The sequence below is a fragment of the Heptranchias perlo genome, chromosome 28 (genome assembly GCF_035084215.1).
Source record: "Heptranchias perlo isolate sHepPer1 chromosome 28, sHepPer1.hap1, whole genome shotgun sequence".
Taxonomy (NCBI): Eukaryota; Metazoa; Chordata; class Chondrichthyes; order Hexanchiformes; family Hexanchidae; genus Heptranchias; species Heptranchias perlo.
In genome coordinates, this window is record NC_090352.1 from 961606 (window position 1) to 978066 (window position 16461).

The 16461-nt window shown below is 44.9% G+C and overlaps 1 protein-coding gene across 4 annotated transcripts in view; it reads left to right on the forward strand.

Annotated features, from left to right (window-relative positions):
* Window positions 1–16461, forward strand: part of LOC137344771 (collagen alpha-1(XXVI) chain) — a 579410-nt gene that overhangs the window by 407760 nt on the left and 155189 nt on the right. Inside the window, exon 1 of one of the 4 annotated variants that reach the window (XM_068007905.1) lies at window positions 2741–2865. The exons of the other annotated variants lie outside the window; for them this stretch is intronic. Within the exon in view, the coding sequence (XP_067864006.1) occupies window positions 2826–2865 (40 nt within the window). The 5' untranslated portion in view covers window positions 2741–2825. Of the gene's footprint in view, window positions 1–2740; window positions 2866–16461 lie in introns of those variants that run through there. 4 annotated transcript variants of the gene reach the window in all.

The following is a 16461-nucleotide window of genomic DNA, read 5'->3' on the forward strand; positions in this document are numbered from 1 at the left end:
TTCTATTTATAAGACTGTGTTCTATTTATAGCCATGTGCTCTATTTATAGCTCTGTGTTCTCTTTATAGCTCTGTGTTCTATTTATGACACCGTGCTGTATTTAGAACACAGTGTTCTATTTATAGTACTGTGTTCTATTTATAAGACTGTGTTCTATTTATAGTCATGTGCCCTATTTATAGCTCTGTGTTCTCTTTATGACACCATGCTCTATTTAGAACACAGTGTTCTATTTATGGCACTGTGTTCTATTTATAAAGCTGTGTTCTATTGAAATCACTGTGTTCTTTTTGTAACACTGTGTTCTATTTATGGCACTGTATTCTATTTATAGCACTGTGTTCTATTTATAACACTTTTAGATTTATAGCAATGTTTCCATTTATAGAGCTGAGTTCTATTTATCGCAATGTGTTCTATTTATAACGCTGTGCTCTATTTATACCACTGTGTTCTATTTATAGCATTGTGTTCTTTTTGTAACACTGTGTTCTATTTATGGCACTGTGTTCCATTTATAGCACTGTGTTCTATTTTTCACACTGTGTTCTATTTCTGGCACTGGATTCTATTTATAACACTGTGTTAGATATAGCAATGTTTCCATTTATAGAGCTGAGTTCCATTTATAACGCTGTGTTCTATTTATAACGCTGTGTTCTATTTATAACACTGTGTTATATTTATAACGCTGTGTTCTATTTATAACACTGTGTTATATTTATAGCGCTGTGCCCTCTTTATAACACTGTGTTCTATTTATAGCAATGTTTCTATTTCTCGCGCTGTGTACTATTTATAGCACTGTGTTCTATTTATAACACTGTGTTAGATTTATAGCAATGTTTCTATTTACAGGCGCTGTGTTCTATTTATAACGCTGTGTTCTATTTATAGCACTGTGTTCTATTTATGGCACTGTGTTCTATTTTTCACACTGTGTTCTATTTATAGCACTGTGTTCTATTTATAGCCTTGTGTTCTATTTCTGGCACTGTATTCTATTTATAGCACTGTGTTCTATTTATAAAACTGTGTTAGATTTATAGCAATGTTTCTATTTACAGGCGCTGTGTTCTATTTATAACGCTGTGTTCTATTTATAACGCTGTGTTCTATTTATAGCACTGTGTTCTATTTATAAAACTGTGTTAGATTTATAGCAATGTTTCTATTTACAGGCGCTGTGTTCTATTTATAACGCTGTGTTCTATTTATAACACTGTGTTCTATTTATAACACTGTTTTCTATTTATAGCATTGTGCTCTATTTATAACAGTGTGTTCTATTTATAACACTGTGTTCTATTTGTAGCACTATTTTCTATTTATAGCCCTGTGTTCTATTTGTAGAATTGTAAACAATTTTACAACACCAAGTTATAGTCCAACAAATTTATTTTAAATTCCACAAGCTTTCGGAGGCTTCCTCCTTCGTCAGGTGAACGATTTCCACACCGTTCACCTGAGGAAGGAGGAAGCCTCCGAAAGCTTGTGGAATTTAAAATAAATTTGTTGGACTATAACTTGGTGTTGTAAAATTGTTTACAATTGTCAACCCCAGTCCATCACCGGCATCTCCACATCATGGCTTCTATTTGTAGCACTGTGCTCTTTTTATAGCACTGCGTTCTATTTATAGCACTGCGTTCTATTTATAGTACAGTGCTCTATTTAAAACACTGTGTTCTATTTATAGCACTATGGTCTTCGTATAATACTGTGTTCTATTTATGGCACAGTGCTCTATTTATAGCATGTGTACTATTTATAACATTGTGCTCTATTTATAGCCCTGTGTTCTATTTATGGCACTGTGTTCCATTTATAGCCCTGTGTTCTATTTATAGCCCTGTGTTCTATTTATAGCCCTGTGTTCTATTTATGGCACTGTGTTCCATTTATAGCCCTGTGTTCTATTTATAGCCCTGTGTTCTATTTATAGCCCTGTGTTCTATTTATAGCCCTGTGCTCTTTTTATTGCACTGTGTTCTATTGATTGCACTGTGCTCTGTATATAGCGCTGTGTTCTATTTACAGCACTGTGTTCTATCTAGAGAATTTTGTTCCGTTTATAACAGTGTGCTCTATTTATGGCATTGTGCTCTGTTTATAGCACTGTGATCTATTTATAGCATTGTGTTCTATTTATAGCACTGTGTTCTATTTATATGCTCTGCTCATAGCGCTTTGCTCTATTAATAGCACTGCGTTCTATTTATAGCACTTTGTTCTATATAAACACTGTGTTCTATTTTTGCATTGTGTTCTATTTTTGCATTGTGTTCTATTCATAGCATTGTGTTCTATTTATAGCAATGTGATCTATTTATAGGCCTGTGTTCTATTTATAACACTCTGTTCTATTTATTCGCCATTCCTTTGACAGCAGCAATTGGCAGCCAGTCCCTCCGTTTACACCTAAAACTGGCAGCATTTCCCTCCTTTTACACATGTGCATGGCAGGTGTCACTCCTTTTATACCTGTCACAGGCAGACGCCACTCCTTTTATACCTGTCACAGGCAGACGCCACTCCTTTTATGTATACCTGATTTTCCCATTACTGTCGCAACAAAGGGTTGCTATTCCTTCAACAATAACTTCTGTGTGATTCGTGCCCGAGTGGTTATTCAACAACAATTTTAACATTGACTTACAACAGTGTTATAACACAACAGTCTTCAGATTGCATTCAATGACAAGCAATTAATACCACCTGGTTTTCCCCGCAGACACAAGATTGATCAGACTCGACCGACATAGTCTGCCTCTTGGCTGTGGATTTCCGACTGTCCTGAGAGCTCTAACTTTTGGGAGAGGGCATGCCCTATCTTTTTACTCTTCGGCTGCTTTGTTCTGCACGTAAGCACCTCTGTCCTTATCTCCTAGTTATTAATTATCCCGCCAGGCTGATGCCACGTTAGCAACTTAAGCTGAGCTGTTTTACATAATGTAACTTAATCACCCTGACCTTCATCTCTGCTGTTTGTTCCTCTTAGAAATATGGAGATCCTTGGTTACCACATCCCTTATCATGGTGTAGGCTGTCTCATGGCCTCGTGTGTTCTGTTAACGGCCCCACCAGCACCATCCTTTTGCTAAAACGCTTGGATGCTATGTGAGACGGGATACTTGACCATGCTTGTTTTAAACCATAACCTTACGTCTCCCTCCTTTTGAACCTGAAGGAAACCACTCAATTTTCACCGTACCCCTTAACTTCCTTCTTGGTCTAGCCTAAATCGTTACCTCGAGTTTACATTTTATTAAAATTAGCTTTACATAAACACACATAGACATATACATATATTGCTCTAAGTTTCATTTGATTAATATTACACATCATGATATAGACAAAGAAAATCATAATACACTGTACAGAAAGTTAGTTTATCATATCATCAATCACGGACTTAAAATATTCTCCAGCTCACCTTTTAATAATATCCACCTTGGGGATATTTTTGGTAAGTATTTTTTCTCCCCAGTCCTCAGTTGTCCCAATTTCATTGTTACCTCTAGAAATTTTGGATTTCTAACCCTGAATTTTAGAAATCCAAAATTTCTATGTCCCTCTTCACTTTAATTTCAATCCCTCTGATAGGTACCAGTGTTTAACTCTATCCTGATTGTTTCATTAATTAGTTGGTTTCTCTATGGAGCATGTGTCAAATGTGCTTTGAAGGTTTTCTCACTCTCCTGAGCCACATTAACTATTTCATGTCATGCTGTTGTCAAGTAACTGAGCATGTTTGAGCTTCTTCATCATGTATTTCCGTATACAGGTTGCCTCACACACAACATATCACAGGTAAACTTTCTGCTGGCCAGTTTCTTTATCCTCATGGTATTGATGAATGTGTTTTCCATGGCACACCTCATGTGTCCAGTAAGACTCAATCCTGTAGGAGCAAGTGTGAAGAGTGGTTCCAATAGCTCACCAGGCCGTAGGCCTTTGTAATCATGTTCTTCATCCTGGTCTCTGTTTCCAGTTGGTGGCAATCTACATTTGTATCTTTCATGTCCACTGTAGCCATTCTTGGACTTTCAGGTTATCTTATCTAAGATTGGGCATGTCCTGGAGGTTTTTGCTTATCTCCCCCTGCAGGGTCCTGATGTCTCAGGTAGTGGCCAGGCTATCGATTACACCTGTAGTTGGCAGGTCTTACTTTAATAGAAGCTTCGCTACATTTTGAGCTCTTTGACTGAGCAATGGTGTAACATTTGTACCATTTTGAAATGATGGTGCAGTGCGCCTCTTTTACTGCTTAATTCCTAATTAAAGAATAACGTGCCCAGGGATCATAATGGAGAACCCGCACTCTTTACACCAGCTACTGAAATCTGGCACCTGCCGCCAGGTGAATTCTCCTCCCTTTAGGGAAGACGTACTGACAGAGCACTTGACCGAGATGAGGCTCAACTTCAAACCATCAACTGGGTCATTGTACATGAAGTAATGAACAATGTATAGTTTTCACTGTGAGGACAATTGATTTCCTTAAGCCCGCTCAATTACGAAATTTAACAACGCTACATTTTGCTGACATGTTAAACATGGACTCCCTTCTCCAGTTACACTTTCAAAGTCAAGCTAGTTCAGACCTTTATAACAGACAGTTTCTTCGTGCTATTGTGAGAACACAGATTGCCCTGTGTCTGAGAGGGATCAAAAGAGAGATAGAGAGAGAGAGAGAGAGAAGGTGGAGAGAGATAGATAGAGAGAGATATAGACAAAGAAGCAGAGAGAGAGTGTGTACGAGTTAGCTCTGAAAACTGCTCATCGATAAGTTGATGAAATGTGGACTCAGTGGACTGAATGCTCATTCACAGTTACTACCCTGGGGCCAATGCCTACCCTTCGATGTGTGAGAAGGAGGCTCCCTAGTGTTCGTGTAGCTGAGTCACTCCACTGTGCAAATGATGTGGTGCAACACCTGGACACTTAGCTGTCCTCTCACAATAACCTGAAATGTCTGAGCTTGTACGTAATGATCCTACCTCTGTATAACTAATTACCACAAAAACATCATTTTGAGCTAAATAACCTTTAGGCTGCTGCTTTCTTGGAGGGGATAATGCTGAATCGGGCATTACAGAAATCTCATGTTAAACATTTGAGCACAAGGAACCCAGGGAAGGGCCAATTTGCACAGTTCATCCATCTGGTTACAGCTGTTCTCTTCTGATGACAGCAATAGACCAACAAGTGCTGAGAATGAGAAATATTGGTGTCTGAGTGAATGTGTATCAGGGCCTCAATGTCTGAACATCCAGAGCTGTAGCTCCTGTAAGGGGATGGGTGTATGAAAGAATACATCTTTCAGCAATTAAACTGAGAATAATACCCAGCCAGGAGCGTTTATAAGCATATTATACCATTGAGAGGTTAATCAGGAGATGTCACAAATTATTTCTGCGGTATATCTGCCTTCAGTATTGTACAGTGCTTCTTATTCTGTGTTTTGTACTTTTGGTCTTGGGGCTATATAGCTGGTGAGTAATGCTCCCACAGAATTATTTATTTGGTGATGGTTGTTAATCACTGCAATTGGCACATGGATTACTGGAAAATAACAATCAATAACTATCGGTTCATAATTGTCTTTCATTAAGTCCCACATGTGGTATTTTCCTGGGGTAGATTTCAATGGACATGAGAATTGGGTGGTTTCTATAATGGGCTAGCTTTATGTACCGGCAGCAAGTTGGAAATCTAGCCCATGATTACTCCAGTTGTATCAGCCCATGATTACTCCAGTTGTATCAGCCCAGTTTATTGTGTTGCTAATCTGCACAGTTTTTAGCGGATTTACCCCAGAACCAGGCTGAGTATAGAAAGTTCAGAGGGTAAGTAAAAAAGGAAATAAGAGGGGCAAAGAGAGAGTATTAGAATAGACTGGCAGCCAACATAAAAGGGAATCCAAAAGTCTTCCATAGGCATATAAATAGTAAATGGGTAATAAGAGGAGGGGTGGGACTGATTAGAGTCCAAAAAGTGGATATATGCATGGAGGCAGAGGGCATGGCTGAGGTACTAAATGAGTGCTTTGACTCAGTCTTTACCAAGGAAGAAGATACGAACAAAGTCACAGTAAAAGAGGAGGTAGTTGAGATACTGGATGGGCTAAAAATGGATAAAGAGGAGGTACTTGAAAGGCTGGCTGTACTTAAAGTAGATAAGTCACCCGGTCCGGATGGGATGCATCCTAGGTTGCTGAGGGAAATAAGGGTGGAAATTGCGGAGATATTGACCATAACCTTCCAATCTCGCTTAGGTACGGGGGTTGGTGCCGGAGGACTGGAGAATTACAAATGTTACATTCTTGTTCAAAAAAGAGTGTAAGGATAAACCCAGCAACTACAGGCCAGTCAGTTTAACCTCGGTGGTGGGGAAACTTTTAGGGCAGCATTTTAGCACCTGCCAGCGGGAGGGCCCCGAAAATCGGGAAATCCTGGAGCGGGACCGGAGCCCACCTCAAACCCGCGCACGTCCGGGTTCCCCACTGACGCGCCGGCGTGCCCCCGCTGGTGGGAATCCCGCAGGCAATTAAAGCCAGCGGGATGCCACTTGAACGTATTTATTTTGCTTGTTCAGGTCATTAACTGACCTGATTAAGGGATGATGTGAGGAGGGGTGGGATTTTAGAGCAAACTGGGACTGTTTCCCACACTGGGGGAAACACTCTCAGTTCAAATGGACGTGTTGCAGCCATCAGCCTGTGGCAGCTGCAAAGGTCCATTTGACAGGTGGGGGGGAGACCCTCACTCATTGCAGGAGGCCACTCTGTCACTTGGGACAAAGTTTGGCCTCCACCACCCTCCTCCTGACAATCAAATTCACCAACTTGCACACTTACCCCGGGGTCCAGAGACATGTACCTACCTTGCGGACCCCCTCAGATGTACATCTTCAGGATGGGGGCCACCGTAGCTGCAGTCATGACCTCCTCGGAGGGCGAACAGCATCACCAGCCTCGCCAGCCAAGCCGTCCACCTCTGACACGTGGAGCTCCACAACACAGTGCTGTGACACATCCACCTGTACAGCAGGAGGGAGGGCAACCACAGAGAGAGATGCGTCGCAGAGGGCACTACCCTCGCCACAGGGTCCACAGACCGAGGCTCAGCTTCCTGGACCTCTCTGAGCAGCAGTGCACACGGAGGCTCAGAGTCACTCGACATGTAGTCGTGGACATCTGCAGCCTCCTTCATGCCGAGCTGCTCCTGGCTGGCTCGAGCACCATCTTCTTACCTGTCGCTGTCAAAGTCACCACTGCCCTCAACAACTTCTCCTCCGCATCCTTCCAGGGTGCAACCGGGGACATCGCCGACGTCTCTCAGTCGTCTGCGCAAAAGAGCCCTGCAAATACACCTACACCCACTCTGCAGTGACACAATGAGTGGCATCAGTTGTGGGTCTTCATTGTGATCCTCAGGAAAGTGCATTATTGCACAAACCAGACAAGATTCGCAAAGACGTGGCAGTAGTGGTGCCAATATAATATGTGATGTGAGTTGGTCAGAAATTAAATATAAGTAACAACCATGACAAACCCTCAAACACCCTTGTGCATCCCCTTCATGCTCACGACACATTTGCCTTACGCTGCCTACTGCACATATGTGATGCATGTCCTGTGGCTGCAGCACAGGTAGTGGCAGGTTGAGTGAGGCTGACCGTGAAAGAGATGCACAAGAGGGTGAGTATGAGGTAGAGCCATGAGATTGTATGAGGATTGGGTTGAGTGGTAGTGGCGGGATGAGTACTGGCGAGGTGAGCAGGTGCAGGTAAGATGAGGATGAGGTTTGAGTGGGTATGAGGGGTGATGTGACAGAGTAGTGTTGGCAATGCAGAAGGAGATGTGGGGTGGGGGCGGTGATGTGGCAGACGGAGTGTAGGGGAATGAGTAAGTGTACTCACTTTGGCTGACCTACTGAGGTCATTGGAGCACCTCCTGCACTGTATGCAGGTGGGCGATATGTTGGTGGTGCAGGTGACCTCCTCTGCCACCTCGAGCCAGGCCTTCCTGGTGGCAGAGGCAGGCCGCTTCCTCCTGCCCGCCGGGGGGAAGATCTCTGTCCTCCCCCTCCTCCTCACCCCGTGTATTGATACCTGCAGTGAGGCATCATTAAACTGGGAGCAGCCTTCCCCCTGGGCTGCTCCATGCTGTCATTTTTTCTATTTGTTGCAGCATCTGTCAGTGGAGGACTGCCCCTTTAAATAGAGCTCCTCCAGCTGACAGATCTTACTGCGCATGCGCAGCCCGCCCGACGCTTCATCACTTCCATCACTTTGCTGATAATTGAGAGTAGGGTGATGGGACAGTAATTGGCCGGATTGGATTTGTCCTGCTTTTTGTGGACAGGACATACCTGGGCAATTTTCCACATTGTCGGGTAGATGCCAGTGTTGTAGCTGTACTGGAACAGCTTGGTTAGAGGCGCGGCTAGTTCTACAGCACAAGTCTTCAGCACGACAGCCGGGATGTTGTCGGGGCCCATAGCCTTTGCTGTATCCAGTGCACTCAGCCGTTCTTGATATCATGTGGAGTGAATCGAATTTGCTGAAGACTGGCTTCTGTGATGGTGGGAATATCAGGAGGAGGCAGAGATGGATCATCCACTCGGCACTTCTGGCTGAAGATGGTTGCAAACGCTTCAGCCTTGTCTTTTGCACTCATGTGCTGGACTCTGCCATCATTGAGGATGGGAATGTTTACAGAGCCTCCTCCTCCCATTAGTTGTTTAATTGTTCGCCACCATTCACGACTGGATGTGGCAGGACTGCAGAGCTTTGATCTGATCCATTGGTTGTGGAATTGCTTAGCTCTGTCTATAGCATGTTGCTTCCACTGAGTTGTAGCTTCACCAGGTTGGCACCTCATTTTTAGGTACGCCTGGTGCTGCTCCTGGCATGCTCTTCTACACTCCTCATTGAACCAGGGTTGATCCTCTGGCTTGTTGGTAATGGTAGAGTGAGGAATATGCCGGGCCATGAGGTTACAGATTGTGCTGGAATACAATTCTGCTGCTGCTGATGGCCCACAGCGCCTCATGGATGCCCAGTTTTGAGCTGCTAGATCTGTTCTGAATCTATCCCATTTAGCACGGTGGTAGTGCCACACAACACGTTGATTGGCGTCCTCAGTCTGAAGGCAGGACTTCGTCTCCACAAGGACTGTGCGGTGGTCACTCCTCCCAATACTGCCATGGACAGATGCATCTGCGACAGGTAGATTGGTGAGGACGAGGTCAAGTAGGTTTTTCCCTCTTGTTGGTTTGCTCACCACCTGCCGCAGGCCCAGTCTGGCAGCTATGTCCTTCAGGACTCAGCCAGCTCGGTCAGTAGTGATGCCACTGAGCTACTCTTGGTGATGGACATTGAAGTCCCCCACCCAGAGTACATTCTGTGCCCTTGCTACCCTCAGTGCTTCTTCCTAGTGGTGCTCAACATGGAGGAGGACTGATTCATTAGCTGAGGGAGGGCGGTAGTAGGTAATCAGCAGGAGGTTTCCTTGCCCATGTTTGACCTGATGCCATGAGATTTCATGGGGTCTGGAGGACTCCCAGGGCCACTCCCTCCTGACTGTATACCTCTGTACCACCACCTCTGGTGGGTCTTTCCTGCCGGTGGGACAGGACATACCCAGAGATGGTGATGGAATCGTCTGGAACGTTGGCTGAAAGGTATGATTCTGTGAGTATGGCTATGTCAGGCTGTTGCTTGACTGGTCTGTGGGACAACTCTCCCAATTTTGGCACAAATCTACAAATGTTAGTGAGGAGGACTTTGCAGGGTCGACTGGGCTTGGTTTGCCTTTGTCGTGTCCGGTGCCTAGTGGTCCGATGCCGGGTGATCCGAGCGGTTTTATTCTTATTGTGACTTTCTGTAGCGAGATTGTACAACTGAGTGGTTTGCCAGGCCATTTCAGAGGGTGATTAAGAATCAACCACATTGTACATATATCAAGAAAAACAGTGGTCCCAGTACCGACCCCTGAGGAACACCATTGTACACCTCCCCCAGTCCGAAAAACAACCGTTCACCACTACTCTCTGTTTCCTGTCCCTTAGCTAATTCTGTATCCATGCTGCCACTGCCCCTTTTATTCCGTGGGCTTCAATTTTATTGACAAGCTTATTTTGTGGCACTTTATCAAACGCCGTTTGGAAATCCATATACCCCACATCAACCACATTGCCCTCATCAACCCTCTGTTACCTCATCAAAAAACTCTACCATGTTAGTCAAAAACGATTTGCCTTGAACAAATCCTGGCTTGCCCTTATTAATCCACAATCGTCCAAGTGACTATTAATTTTGTCCCGGATTATTGTTTCTAAGGGCCCGATGTTACCAGGGCTGTGGGTTCTCGGCGGGGGGGCTGTTGGGCACGTGGATAACGCGCCCGGCGAAATCAGTCAGCTCCCCGGCGATCGTAGCCCAATTGGAGGCACTTACCTGGTCTTCCGGGTTCCCCACTGCTGATCTGCGCGTCGGGCGGGCTGCGCATGCGCAGTAAGATCTGTCAGCTGGAGGAGCTCTATTTAAAGGGGCAGTCCTCCACTGACAGATGCTGCAACAAATAGAAAAAATGACAGCATGGAGCAGCCCAGGGGGAAGGCTGCTCCCAGTTTAATGATGCCTCACTCCAGGTATCAATACACGGGGTGAGGAGGAGGGGGAGGACAGAGATCTTCCCCCCAGCGGGCAGGAGGAAGCGGCCTGCCTCTGCCACCAGGAAGGCCTGGCTCGAGGTGGCAGAGGAGGTCACCTGCACCACCAACATATCGCCCACCTGCATACAGTGCAGGAGGTGCTCCAATGACCTCAGTAGGTCAGCCAAAGTGAGTACACTTACTCATTCCCCTACACTCCGTCTGCCACATCACCGCCCCCACCCCACATCTCCTTCTGCACTGCCAACACTACTCTGTCACATCACCCCTCATACCCACTCAAACCTCATCCTCATCTTACCTGCACTTACTCACCTCGCCAGTACTCATCCCGCCACTACCACTCAACCCAATCCTCATACAATCTCATGGCTCTATCTCATACTCACCCTCTTGTGCATCTCTTTCACGGTCAGCCTCACTCAACCTGCCACTACCTGTGTTGCAGCCACAGGGCATGCATCACATATGTGCAGTAGGCAGCGTAAGGCAAACGTGTCGTGAGCATGAAGGGGATGCACAAGGGTGTTTGAGGGTTTGTCATGGTTGTTACTTATATTTAATTTCTGACCAACTCACATCACATATTATATTGGCACCACTACTGCCATGTCTTTGCGAATCCTGTCTGGTTTGTGCAATAATGCACTTTCCTGAGGATCACAATGAAGACCCACAACTGATGCCACTCATTGTGTCACTGCAGAGTGGGTGTAGGTGTATTTGCAGGGCTCTTTTGCGCAGACGACTGAGAGACGTCGGCGATGTCCCCGGTGGCACCCTGGAAGGATGCGGAGGAGAAGTTGTTGAGGGCAGTGGTGACTTTGACAGCGACAGGTAAGAAGATGGTGCTCGAGCCAGCCAGGAGCAGCTCGGCATGAAGGAGGCTGCAGATGTCCACGACTACATGTCGAGTGACTCTGAGCCTCCGTGTGCACTGCTGCTCAGAGAGGTCCAGGAAGCTGAGCCTCGGTCTGTGGACCCTGTGGCGAGGGTAGTGCCCTCTGCGACGCATCTCTCTCTGTGGTTGCCCTCCCTCCTGCTGTACAGGTGGATGTGTCACAGCACTCTGTTGTGGAGCTCCACGTGTCAGAGGTGGATGGCGTGGATGGCGAGGCTGTGCTATCAAGCGGCACTTACTCACCAATAACCTGCTCACTGATGCTCAGTTTGGGTTCCGCCAGGACCACTCGGCTTCAGACCTCATTACAGCCTTGGTCCAAACATGGACAAAAGAGCTGAATTCCAGAGGTGAGGTGAGAGTGACTGCCCTTGACATCAAGACAGCATTTGACCGAGTGTGGTACCAAGGAGCCCGAGTAAAATTGAAGTCAATGGGAATCAGGGGGAAAACTCTCTTGTGACTGGAGTCATATCTAGCACAAAGAAAGATGGTAGTTGTTGGAGGCCAATCATCTCAGCCCCAGGACATTGCTGCAGGAGTTCCTCAGGGCAGTGTCCTCAGCCCAACCATCTTCAGCTGCTTCATCAATGACCTTCCCTCCATCAAAAGGTCAGAAATGGGGATGTTCGCTGATGATTGCACAGTGTTCAGTTCCATTCGCAACCCCTCAGATAATGAAGCAGTCCGTGCCCGCATGCAGCAAGACCTGGACAACATCCAGGCTTGGGCTGATAAGTAGCAAGTAACATTTGCGCCAGACAAGTGCCAGGCAATGACCATCTCGAACAAGAGAGAGTCTAACCATCTCCCCTTGACATTCAATGGCATTACCATCACCGAATCCCCCACCATCAACATCCTGGGGGTCACCATTGACCACAAACTTAACTGGACCAGCCATATAAATACAGTGGCTACAAAAGCAGGTCAGAGGCTGGGCATTCTGCGGCGAGTGACTCACCTCCTGACTCCCCAAAGCCTTTCCACCATCTACAAGGCACAAGTCAGGAGTGTGATGGAATACTTTCCACTTGCCTGGATGAGTGCAGCTCCAACAACACTCAAGAGGCTCGACACCATCCAGGACAAAGCAGCCCGCTTGATTAGCACCCCATCCACCACCCTAAACATTCACTCCCTTCACCACCGGCGCACCGTGGCTGCAGTGTGTACCATCCACAGGATGCACTGCATCAACTCGCCAAGGCTTCTTCAACAGCACCTCCCAAACCCGCGACCTCTACCACCTAGAAGGACAAGAGCAGCAGGCACATGGGAACAACACCACCTGCACGTTCCCCTCCAAGTAACACATCATCCCGACTTGGAAATATATCGCCGTTCCTTCATCGTCGCTGGGCCAATATCCTGGAACTCCCTACCTAAGAGCACTGTGGGAGAACCTTCACCACACGGACTGCAGCGGTTCAAGGCGGCTCACCACCACCTTCTCAAGGGCAATTAGGGATGGGCAATAAATGCTGGCCTTGCCAGTGACACCCACATCCCTTGAACGAATAAATAAAAATTAATGACTTGGACTAGGGTGTAAGGGCACAATTTCAAAATTTGCAGATGACACAAAACTTGGAAATGAGGAGGATAGTGATGGACTTCAAGAAGATATAGACAGGCTGGTAGAATGGGCAGACACATGGCAGATGAAATTTAATGCTGAGAAGTGCGAAGTGATACATTTTGGTGGGAAGAACGAGAAGAGGCAATATAAACTAAATGACACAACTCTAAAGGGGATGCAGGAACAGAGAGATCTGGGGTATATGTGCACAGGTTGTTGAAGGTGGCAGGACAGGTTGAGAAAGCGGTTAAGAAAGCATACGGGATCCTGGGCTTTATAAATAGAGGCATAGTGTACGTCTATAGAATACTGGTTCAGCTATAATTGGAGTATTGTGTCCAGTTCTGGGCACCACACTTTAGGAAAGATGTGAAGGCCTTAGAGGGGGTGCAGAAAAGATTTACTAGAATGATTCCAGAGATGAGGAACTTCATTTACGTGGATAGACTGGAGAAGCTGGGATGGTTCTCCTTAGAGCAGAGAATGTTGTGAGATTTGACAAAGGTATTCAAAATCATGAAGGGTCTAGACAGAGTAAATAAGAAAAAACTGTTCCCACTGGTGGAAGGGTCGTGAACCAGAGGACACAGGTTTAAGGTGATTGGCAAAGGAACCAAAGGTGACATGAGGAAAAACTTTTTTACGCAGCAAGTGTTTAGGATCTGGAATGCACTGTGTGAAAGGATGGTAGAAGCAGGAGAAAAATTTGCAGGGCTACAGGGAAAGAGCTGGGGAGTGGGACTAGCTGGATTGCTCTTGCAGAGAGTTGGCGCAGGCTCGATGGGCTGAATGGCCTCCTCCTGTGCTGTAACAATGCCACGATTCTATGATTGAATCTATGATTCTCTCTATGATTGAGCCTATGATTCAGTCTATGATTGAGTCTATGATTCTCTCTATGATTTAATATATGATTGTCTCAATGATTGAGTCTATAATTCTCTCTGATTGAGCCTATGATTGAGCCTATGATTGAGTCTATGATTGAGTCTATGATTCTCTCTATGATTTAATATATGATTGTCTCAATGATTGAGTCTATAATTCTCTCTGATTCAGTCTATAATTCTCTCTATGATTGAGTCTATGATTCTCTCTATGATTGAGTCAATGATTGAGTCTTTGAGTCTATAATTCTCTCTATGATTGAGTCAATGATTGGGTCAATGATTGAGTCTATAATTCTCTCTGATTGAGTCTATAATTCTCTCTATGATTGAGTCAATGATTGGGTCAATGATTGAGTCTATAATTCTCTCTCTGATTGAGTCTATAATTCTCTCTATGATTGAGTCTATGATTTATCTATGATTGAGTCTATAATTCTCTCTATGATTGAGTCTATAATTCTCTCTATGATTGAGTCAATGATTTATCTATGATTGAGTCTATAATTCTCTCTATGATTGAGTCAATGATTTATCTATGATTGAGTCTATAATTCTCTCTATGATTGATTCTATAATTCTCTCTATGATTGAGTCTATAATTCTCTCTATGATTGAGTCTATGATTTATCTATGATTGAGTCTATAATTCTCTCTATGATTGAGTCTATAATTCTCTCTATGATTGAGTCTATAATTCTCTCTATGATTGAGTCAATGATTTATCTATGATTGAGTCTATAATTCTCTCTATGATTGAGTCTATAATTCTCTCTATGATTGAGTCTATAATTCTCTCTATGATTGAGTCAATGATTTATCTATGATTGAGTCTATAATTCTCTCTATGATTGATTCTATAATTCTCTCTATGATTGAGTCTATAATTCTCTCTATGATTGAGTCTATGATTTATCTATGATTGAGTCTATAATTCTCTCTATGATTGAGTCTATGATTTATCTATGATTGAGTCTATAATTCTCTCTATGATTGAGTCTATAATTCTCTCTATGATTGAGTCAATGATTGAGTCTTTGATTGAGTCTATAATTCTCTCTATGATTGAGTCTATAATTCTCTCTATGATTGAGTCTATGATTCTCTATGATTGATCCTATGATTTTTTCTCTGATTGGGGCGGGGGGGGTTCCCTGGGCAGGGGGACATTCCGAGCCGGGGGTGGGGGTTGTTCCCAGGGAGTGGGTTTCTCGGGCAGCTGAGGTTCCCAGAGAGGAGGGTCGTTCCGGGGAGGGGGTTTCCCGGGGAGCTGAGGTCCCGGGGAGAGGGTGTGCTCCGGAGGGAGGGAGTTGTTCTCGGTGCGAGAGAGGAGGGGCGCAGATTCCCTTCCCATCCCTGCCTGCTTCAGTTCCCTGAGCTGGGCTGGGGAGTAGATCCACAGCGTTCTCATTCCTGATTGATATCCCATGGCTCGTGCTGGAAAGGGTGGGATGGGTGGGCCCAGAGTGAGGAACAGTGCAGGCACCAGAGTCGAAGAGCTTGTCGCCACTCAAGAGTCAGAGCCCAAGAACAAGGGGATAAAGTCGGGGAAAAGAAAATAAAGATTTAAAAGAAATGGTATTAAACTATATTTTCAGGAGTTCAGCAGGGGGTGACATCGCTCAGAGCTCTGACGATGGGCAGTTTTAATATCTGAAACATCTTGGGTTAAATGGGCAGCTCCTGGTGACAGAATGCCAGCCTGTGTCCTGCCATTAATGTGCTCAGTGGATGGACATCTGTAAATCCTGCGCATTGCTACTGTATGCAACATCTGCTTCCAATGATGCAGGTCCAAACACATCTGGTTGCACTTAGGGTTTCAGGGGTCAGTAACCAGCTGTGGGCAGCTGCTGATTCTGCAACACTCTTCCTATCTCGAGACTGCATCTCTCACTCTTGTTTCTCTGAGTCATATATATGGATAACAGCTCTGGTCCTTGGGACTCTCCATAATCATCAGGGAAGCTGGGGGTGGAATTCGGCTAAGGTCCATTCCCCAGAATCAGTGTCTGCATTCTGTACGTGTAGTTGTGGATATGTTTGGTGCATGTCCAAAGACTCAGTTTTTGAGAACATGTATGTTCAATTCAGAAGTGTGGTGTACATGTGAAAATTTGTTACATACCTGTCAGAACAGAAAAATCAAGTTGCACATGAGCAGACTTAACGTGAGAGGACCACTGATACTATTATCTTAATAAGAATAACAGATTGTGATAATTTCTATGCATCAAGATATTGCCACAAACATGCTTATATCAGATTTGTACATAATTAGAGGTGACTGTACAGTTTTTAGTTTAATTTGAAAGTTATATATCGTATGATTTAGAAATGCAAGGGCTAATCAAGGACAGATAGCTTGGACTTGTTAAAAGGCGAGTCAAGTTTGACAATTTTAA